General features: G+C 36.2%; 1 protein-coding gene across 1 annotated transcript; it reads left to right on the forward strand.

Annotated features, from left to right (window-relative positions):
• Positions 1-2,290: 2,290 nt before the first annotated feature.
• Positions 2,291-9,140, forward strand: LOC142355907 (F-actin-capping protein subunit alpha-2-like). The gene is made up of 4 exons (XM_075407926.1): positions 2,291-2,423; positions 3,237-3,409; positions 3,892-4,313; positions 8,677-9,140. The coding sequence occupies exons 1-4, from the start codon at positions 2,326-2,328 to the stop codon at positions 8,857-8,859; spliced, it is 876 nt and encodes a 291-aa protein (XP_075264041.1). The 5' UTR covers positions 2,291-2,325; the 3' UTR covers positions 8,860-9,140.
• Positions 9,141-9,916: the final 776 nt, after the last annotated feature.

Raw genomic sequence — 9,916 nt, forward strand, 5'->3', positions numbered from 1 at the left:
AGCAATGTACGAATCTTTGCCAAAGTTATTCTACACGTAGTTTTGAGGTCCCTTGTCTGCTTGCTAGCAGGTATGCAACATAGTTGTTCTTCCTGTGCAAAAACTTCCTGTGTTCTTCCTTCTGAAACCTAGTTTTCGAGATGTAGCCAGATTTGTGATTTTTAAAAGCAATTTTTCTAAAATTTATTTGGTGCCACAATATTCAGTTTTAAAGTTGAAACTGCAGAAAAAGTTAAGTTAATTTTTGTTCTTAGTTCTTGCAGATCATGACCCAATGTGGATGTAGGCCTAAGTGTCCTCTCTAAGTTAGAGAATTACTATACCTTTTCTTTTGTTGCTGCTTAATTGTTTCCTAGCGAAATAAATTCTTTCATTTTTGAAATTTAAAAAATTACCTCTGATACCTAGAAAAAGTTGCACTGTGCTTGCTGTACCTCAAATTGTTTACGTTTATCAGAGTTTGTCATTGTTGACTTTTGATCAGTTTCGTTTGCAAAAACGAATTTCTTGGTACTGGATCCTGATGATATCAGAAATTTTAATTTCAATTACAAAGTTTTTAGTATTTTCTTTAATAAATCCTCTTTTTTCTGCTTTCTCTGCTGCTGCATTGAGTTTCAGAACTGTATCCTTTCGGGTCCATCAGCTCTTATGCGTTGTGATTGTAAATTGAAGATGAAAAAGGTAAAACTGTACAATTCAACGAGCTAAATTTTATGGGCTGGGATGTTTTTTTTCAAGTTAGTTCTTGTGGTGGTGAATAATTCGTCTTTGATCTTGGTTCTGTCCTCTGGTTCTTCATTTTCAGAAAACGTGGGTAATCTGTCAAAGTGCTGTTTTTCAATTCTGTCATCGCAGAAGTCGAACAACAAACGTGCCACTGTTATCATTTGCAGAAATGTTAACGACGACAACTCTATTCAAAATGTTTTCCTCGAGTACCTTATTGCGGACATTTTTGGCGGCAGTGGTGGTGGTGTAGTGTATGTGTGTGTGTGTGTGTGTGTGTATGTATGTGTGTGTGTGTGCTGTTGTGTGTTGTTCTGTGTTTTTGTGTGATTTTGTAAGGGGGCGGTGTGTCGTGTGTAATTAGGTGTGAGGTGAAGTCTTTAGTGCGGTGGCATGGTGCTGTTTTCTGGCAGTATTGTGTGATCTTGTGGTTCTGTTATTTTTTTGGGGTGGAATCTGCATTTCGTTTACTTTAACATTGTCTTATCTTTCTAATTTGATTGTAGAAAGAAAAGGCTGCTGTATGTATTGTTCCATATGTATTCGCACTGTCGGTATAAATAGAGCTAGAAAAGGGAGTTTGAAAGAGGTTTAGTGTACACATTTTCTTCATCCAAAAGCGTTATCCAGTTTCATTGCAACATTTAGAGTCAATGTTCTTCTAGTGACTCTGTAATGGTAACATGGGACCTCCCGGGATCGCTTGAGGTGTAGAGCAGAATAATAGTAATTGTAATTTTACGGGTTATTAATATCAGAATGCTGTACCGTGATCTATTTGTGGTACTTTTTGGTCTGCTTGCGCATCCATTAAAAACGAATTTGCCCCCTCATTTCGTTCTGTAGGTAATTCATGCCTGGTAATTGGCTGAACATCTTTAATTTGAAAGGAGGTCTCAATTTTGATGACCCGAGTTTCCGTTATCGATAGCCTGTTTTTAAGGGCTAATGAGTAACGGAAATGATTCTATTATGTTTTATCACCCTTCGGTCTAGACTTTTTGTTAATTTAGTAAGAGAATTCAGTTCGTTCGGTTGCTTGACTCCTGTTCAGGTCCGAATTCTTCTATGTTTCTTTGGTCTTTGCTCTGTTCTGTAAAGTTTCAGCGAAAATCTTTAGTGCTTTAGAAAGATCGAGAAGTTTCGGTGCATATTATAATTCAACTTTGCCGGTGAGATAAAACTAAATGTCGTTTTGGCGTCTGAATTATGGATAACGATTTCCGTGCTCAGTTTTAAATTGGATTTAAATTCACAGAGCAGGAACTTCTTAACAACTTGCTTGACAGAAGACAGCTTCTCCAGTTTTTTGCGGTTGCGTCTGCAGTTTTTTGAAAGCAAATGATTTCCGTCATCTTAAATTAGCGCATCATTAACTGTTTCTATGACTAAACTGTTGTCTATGGATTTTGATTATTATAATTATGATGGTGTTGATGAATAGTATTCTTTCATATATAGTATTTAGAATTCTTTATAATGTTTTCGCTGTTGTTAAGTGTTCTTTCAGACAGTAAATATGGTTTCTATTGTTCATTCTTGTTGTTTATGTGAATTCTTTTTCAGATAGTTGTTGATCTTAGGAGGCAGAAAGGGATGGGTGATATAAGCGATGATGAGAAAAGACAGTTAGTTCACCAGCTGTTACTTCAGACCCCACCTGGTGAATTCAACGCCACTTTCAATGACGTCAGGTCAGTCTGTCTATTTTCCTCTTTAGAGAAAAGGCTTTATACCCCTAACCTCAAATGGCAATTCTTGGGAATTGTTTCCCATTTGCTCCTCGGTGTATTCGATTCCTGTCGTTCCTAGTCATTTCTGGCTCTAGTTTTAATCAATAAAAAACATTGAATTCTATTCTAGCTCAGGGCTGGCCCTGATACGTTTTTAAAGTTCTATTACTTTTGAAGTCAAATTGCAGTGGTGATTTTGGTTACGCCGAAACAAAGTGGAGCAAAAAAGGAAACGATTAGTTTCGGGGGGGGGGGGGGGGTGTAGAATTTTCTCTCTAATTTTTGAATAGGGCGGTGAAACACTTTTTCTCCTCTGTATATAAAGACAATGTATAACTCATTGTTCCATATTTAAGGATCCTTATAATTGAATACTTTAATCGTAGTGGCGGCTCTTACATCTCGTATCAGGCGTTGTAAAATATTAATGAAGAAACATGAATTATTTTTTTCACTTTGAGTACAAAATTAGGACAGAAGAGAAAGGGACAAACGAGTTTTATTTATTTATAAAAATTGTTCACACTTTCACTATTAATGTCATTGTTTAAGTTCTAAATCCAAAAATGATAACAATGAAACGATACCGACTGTTGAATAGAAATAATTGGAGAAAAGTGTCAAAATGACATCCATTGAATCCTAGATACCATAGTTCATTTTTAATAGTCAAACTCCAAACCTCTATATCGAAGCCTTTTCTATAGCTGACATTCGTGTCCCTGTTCTGCAGTGTGTTATTTCGTGATCGTTTAATAATCGTCGCTTATTTAGAATGCTAGTGGACAACGACTCTATAATGAAACAGTGCGGCAGGACTTACATGGACTACTGGTTAGAACAGCAGACCCCTGTTAGTGTGGGGAGCAAGGGCGAGGGGGGAGGAGGGGAGAAGGTGGCACTGTGTAGAGAAGCCAGACAGAGTGACGGATCATTTTTAGCACCAGGTACATATATGGAATTGTATCATTGATATTCTGAGTATCATAAAATTGGCAGATTGACAAAAAAGAGTGGCTGTCTGCCCTTGCTGACCTTTATTTAGAAACCGAGACTAAAAAGTTGAAAAAGACACAAATAATGAATTGTTAAGGCTGTTGTAATTAGCTTGCTTTTCTAAAAAAAACTTAAATTAATAAATAAGTATCTCAGAGAGGACAGGAAGCTGGGGTTATAGATTCAAATACCAAAAGCATCTGTCCCTTTTCGTTCTCTGTGTTACTGAATTTTGAAAATCTGTTTTATTATAAAACTTTTTATTATAAATCCCATCGAAGATTGAAAATTAGAAGCTATAATTTCTTGCTGTTTTTGGCATAGTTTTTGTGATTCGGAAAAAAAGTCGCAGATAAAATGCTATCGAAGTGGATAAACGATCTTGAACTTCTTGCTCTTTAAGTTAAACAGTTCACATCTAAATTTATTTCAGCCACCAAGAAATTGTTCACATTTGATCCCATGCGACAGGAAGCAACAGTTGTGGGAGATTTCACAGGTACCCCAGTGCACGAGAACTATCGAAAGGCAGTCGCTGACAAACTACGTGACTACATACACAACCATTACCCAGATGGAGTCGAAACTGTTCTAGCCAGAACGAATCCAGACACAAATTCACCCGAGCTGATAATTGTCATCGAATCGCATTCGTTCATGCAAAAAAATTACTACACAGCCAATTGGCGTGAGCTATGGACTGTGACTATTGACCAATCAGCGAGCAGTGCACTAATGAAGGGCACAGTGAAAGTTCAGGTGCACTATTACGAAGAGGGTAATGTCCAGAAAGTGTCCAAAAAAGATATGGAGTCCAGCCTTAAATTTACCTCAGAGCAAAGTCTAGCCGAAGAGGTGAGATTTAATTTAAGTTTAACCCCGATGCATTAATTCTTTCTGCGTTGATACCGGTGTTTTCCGAGCATGTTAAAGGTGTTTAAAGATCTGTTTACTTATCTAATCTTTTTGAAGTCAAATTTGGGTGTTAATTTTTGTCACGCCGAAGGAAGACAATGGAGCAGAAAAGCCAGTAGTTTTGCGGCGTAACTTTTTGTCACTTCAATTTTGAAGTAATGTAAGGCTTTGGGGCAAATTTTCAATTTCCCGATAGTTCACAGGCGGTTTTCTTTCGAAGTTATTCCTAGTAGTTTCGAAGACGAGATTTTTGTTTTCTCACACGTTCTCGTTTTCTCACACAGATTATAAATCAGGACTTGTTTTGCTATGTTTTTAAGGGCCGTGAAACGAAGTTGCTCGTTTTCAGAGCTAGGTGGGCAAATTTTCTGTGGTCATATCACAAGGTAATGGACGAGAAAAATAATAATAGCTCAGATCCCTGTAAACCTTCTTGCGTTCTTGCGATTTCCAGCCAAATTGCTTATATGTGTGTTTTACAATTATCTTAAAACCCAACTAATTGATTTGGAATAAACGAATTCTGTCAAACGCGTTGACTTAATGCGGTCTTGCTGCGGGAACGCTTGATTCTATTTGACTGGAAAATTGCGGTTATATTGTCGTTGTCCAAAGAGACTCTGATTGTTGCGCCATTATTAATAGCCGAGCCCACCTTACCAGGCTATATTTGAACTCTTGTTTAGTTTTTTTTTGTCGAATATAAAATTTTTTGCTTTAACTCATTTTGCCACTTTTGCGACATTCTGCATGAAGTATTTTTGACCTCTCTAGGTCAGTTTCATTCTGCTCAGAACGATTTTAAACAGCAGTTCAAGAAAGCAATCTAAAGTGAACAAAATCAGTATCAAAAAGAGATTAAAATTAGAAACGGGGTAAATCCTTTAAGTCAGATTTTAGATGCCTGATGCTTGAACTTTGTTCCTATGAGTTTTAGTTACATCTCTACTTATTGGTATTGATATCAGCCCCTGTTTTTTTTTTATTTTTAAGAAGCAGGAGTATGTCTGACAACAAAGTGAAAACAAAAGTTCGCACTTTTAAACTGTTTTTCTACATAAATCAAATTTCTCATTTCTGTTAATTCGATCCTGTTATTTCTTTTCGTCATCATTTTTTGTTCGAAAAATGCTCCTTTTTAGAGCTAGGTGGGCGAATTTTCGGCGGTCATATCATAAGCTAGTGGACGAGAAAAATAATAAAAGCTGAGATCCTTGTAAACCTTTTTGCGTCCTTGCAATTTCCAGTCAAATTGCTTATATGTCTGTTTAACAATTATTTTAAAACCCATTTAATTGTTTTCTCTCAGTGAAAAGATTTGATTCATTTATTGGAATTTTAGAATTCTGGCAAACACGTTGACTCAATGCGGTCTTTTTTGCTGCGGGACTGCTTGATTCCATTTGACTGGAAAATTGCGGTTATATTGTCGTTGTCCAAAGAGACTCTGATTGTTTTGCTATTATTAATAGCCGCGCTCATCTTACCGAACTATTTTTTGAATTCTTGTTCAGTTTCTTTTGTCAAAATTAAAACTTTTCGCTCTACCTCATTTTGCCATTTTTTTACATTCTGTGTGAATGCACACAGCGATTTTAAACACCATCTCAATAAAGCAATCTAATGTGAACAGAATCAGTATCAGAAAGAGATCAAAGTTAGAAACGGGGTAAATTCTTAAAGTCGCATTTTATATGACCGATACTCGAGCTTTGTTCTTATGAGTCTTAGTTACCATCTCTTCTCGGTATTGATTTCATCCCCTGTATCCTCTCATTATTAAGAAGCAGGTGTATGAGTTTGCACTTATAAACTGTTTTTGTGTATAAATCAAATTTTTCCATTTCTGTTGTTTCAATCCTAATTGGCGTTATGAGAATCAATGGAAGCTATTTCGCGGCAATCTTCCGGGCATTTTCATTTATAGCCGCACAGCGATAGCTAGGCCTGTTATTGGTCTTCTCTTTTTTATTTCGTCGTCGAGATTTTTGTTACGACCATATGACGTCACAATCACTTCAAATATGCTTTTTTATCTTTTGTTTATGAAATTTTAAATGAATTGCGTGCTTGAGGTCATTTTTAACTCTTAGTGGATCGAACTTTTTTGTTCATTCGCGTGATGAAGTGTTTGGGTCACATGTGACTTAAATCACTCTCAAAAATGAATTCCTCACTCTGAAATTGACTTTTCTTGAATTCAAAGAGATAAGGTCAAATGAGTGTAAGCCACTCTAATTGAAGGTCATTTGAGAGCAGCTATTAGGAGCAGCACTAAGTTTGACAGATTATCATTAAATTTAACTTCTGTGCATTTAATAAAAAGAATTTTTTGGAGCTTCCTTTACTGTCTTTGAGACTGCAGATCTACGAAGCTATTGCGGCTATTTTCTACCAATCTGCCAGCTATGTTTAATTGATGCTGCTAGATATCGTTGAGTGGTGATCGTTAATATAAGGCGCGCATTGCTGCTCTTATCCAGAAAGGGGAATAGTTTTTAATCTGCAGATTTTCCTCTGTCTTGTTAGTTTTAAGTCAATTTCTAATTACTTTTTCTCTCAACGTGTTAATCTGTTATCTATTGAATTGAGTCATATTACTGCGCAATTTTTTCAACATGAAATAAATGGTTTGATCACTCTTTTTAATTAATAGCCACCGTCAGCCTCTCAATGGCTAGTGTTTAGGAGTTCTCCTTTTTTTAAATTCGCTTTCCTTTTTGTTCACGTTTTTTGTTTTACTTAGGTCACGATTTTCATGCTTGACTTCTGATTTACTCCACTCACTGTCTCAAATGAATGGATTTTTAATTCTTTCACGTTTTGAATTACGTAATATAGTGAATGCGGTTAAAGTTAAAAGAGCAAAATCAAAAGAAACTTTATAAACATATAAAGCACTGTCATTAAGTCATAATGCATTAGGTTATCAAAGTTCATCGAAGTAAGTGTAGTTTTATAATCTGCCCGAATATACGGAATTTACACACATCAAATTGGAACACTTTGACACTTAGAAAAATTCTGTCAATTTCTATCTCTTAATTTTTTTCTTGTTTCAATCCCAATGTGCGTCAAGTTGGTCAGCTGCGGCTATTTTCCGTTAGTTTGCGGGCTATGTTTTACTTTTTGAAGCTGAAACGCGTCGGTTGTTACGTACAACTGTGCCGGTTATATATTCAATTCCTGTTATTCAAATTTTCTCTGAATAATGGCTTTCAAAGCTTTACTGGTTTTTCCCTTTTATTTAGTTTTTCTTACATTGATTTTTTATTCTCAGGTCACTTTCTTCCGATTTTTTTGACAAACAATGGGGAATTGTTCAGTTTGAAAAATTGGTTTCTGGCCATTGCCTTTAAACTGCTTTAAGGCATCGCTTGACTAGGCTTACTTGAAGCGGTTTGATAACTTATTGAAACGGAGTGATGTGTTTAATTGCTCTTGAACGAAGTGCATAGCAATTATTGTAAACGTGTTGGTCTTTTTTATGCAAATTTTTTGACTTCTGAAGCGACTTTTTCCTTTGACTTCTCAGAGGACTTTTTCCCGCTTTCGTTCTTCATTTTTGAGTGATCTCTATTGCTCTCGCTCCGGAGTAAAGCGGTGGGGACCATTTGTTTCCACCTGCCTGTCGTTCGAGAACAATTCTTCCGACCTCAGTCGGTTTATGTTTGTGTTGAGTGTAAAGATGTGTATAGAGTGTATGTCCTTAGATTCTGAAAACCAATTTAAGAGTAATTAATCTAAAACCCGAAACCAATCAGGTCATTTTTACTAGTATGAGATCAAAAAATAATGCATCGCAATGGAGTAGTGGGACTTTTTTATTTAGAAGGGGAAGAAAATTGGAACAAGATATTGAGCTTGCGGGTTTTGATATCAATCTATCAACGAACTTATGATCAACTGACCTTTCTTGCCTGAGAAATTAATTCGGCTAGCATTTAATTGATGCTCCTCATTTCGGTTTTAATAAATTTAGTTTCAGTTTTGGCACTCTCGTACTTCTGCATATTACTATGTTGACTTAGTTGTACATAATCCAAAGCGCTGAAATTTTACTCGATGTGTTTATCCATATTTCCTAAGAACTGTCGGGAAGAGAACTTCATAAATTTGTTTGATAATTTTTCGATTGATCAAGGTGTCTTTTGTTCTTTTAACCCTGCTTTCTGTTACCAACTTGATGGGAATTTCACCAAGAATATTGAATGTTTTTGTAAAATAAAATAGAATTCTGAATGATCACTTGTCTACGAACTGTGCTGTAAAGCATTTCATTTGAATTAAATGAATCATTTAGGTTGTGAAATCTCTGGAACAGATGACCAGTTCCTACCAGAGGTCAATAATCGACATGTACGAGCGGTTCCAAACCAGCACATTCAAGAGTCTGAGGCGGGCACTGCCTGTGACACATTCCAAAATGAACTGGGAGCAAATTGCCAGCTACAAGATCGGAGCGGAACTTGGAAAGGCCGATTAAGGAGTAGTGTTTTGATTGATCAGGTGCACATCCAAAACCTGATTGATGGAATTTCAGATGGAAAAGATGTATAGTTGTTCACCTTTGTGAAATAGAACCGGAATGATAATCAAATCATTAGTGCACTTAAAGAGTTCGATTCCACCCACTGTTTCTATCCTCCATCATCATCAGAGTCGTGATTGAGTTTTTTTTCAGTTTCTGTTTTTAAAGAGTTGTCATAATTTTGTTGATGTCTGTTCTATCATCTGTGCAAGATAGAATAACTAATTTGAGGAGAGATTTTACCGGAGGTAGTGAAGATGAAGCTCCCTCCTGAGACATTAAATTCTGAGATATTTATACTCTTGCACGGATGGTATTACATCAAAATAGCAAGGAGGTTAAATTCTGTAAAGACTATCAACTGATTTTGGTACTGCCTTGCGACTCAGAAATGACTAAAGATTCACAAGATGAGATCTGAGCATTATTTCGGCGAAAATTTTATTCGGCAAGAATCATTTTGTGGTATAGTGTTGAAATGGCTTTTCCCAGTATCCCAACCCCCCCCCCCTCCCCATCCTACAGCTTATTGGGCTGCTTCAGTCATCTGTAAAGGTTACAAAGCTCGAGTGCGAGATACGTTTTTCGGAATCTTTAGATTCAATATTGCTCAGGTCTCTGTCTTGAGAATACAAGATCGCGTTGGCTTCACAAATTAAGTGGAAAAATGTCTTCAAGAAATACATCAATCTGTGCTTGTGTAGATTCGTGCTGCCCAATACAATTCAATACTGTTTGCCTGAGAGCATGAGACTAAAATTATGTAATTGATGATTTTCAAGATGCTTTTGTTAATTTTTCGCTCTTCTTCTCTGCGCCACTTTCTCTCTCTTGGAAATGTGTACCAATTATATTTATTAATGTATAAAATGGATTTTAAATCGGGTATTGCCTACTTTTGCTACCACTGAAATAGAATATACAAATATTTTTTCAATTTGTTGTCTTACAATTTTTTGTTTTCAATTAACGAAGTTTGATATACGCCACCTGTTATCTTAGAACTTGAGAA

Source organism: Convolutriloba macropyga, unplaced genomic scaffold (genome assembly GCF_964194025.1).
Source record: "Convolutriloba macropyga unplaced genomic scaffold, txConMacr16.3 SCAFFOLD_1071, whole genome shotgun sequence".
NCBI classification, from domain to species: Eukaryota; Metazoa; Xenacoelomorpha; order Acoela; family Convolutidae; genus Convolutriloba; species Convolutriloba macropyga.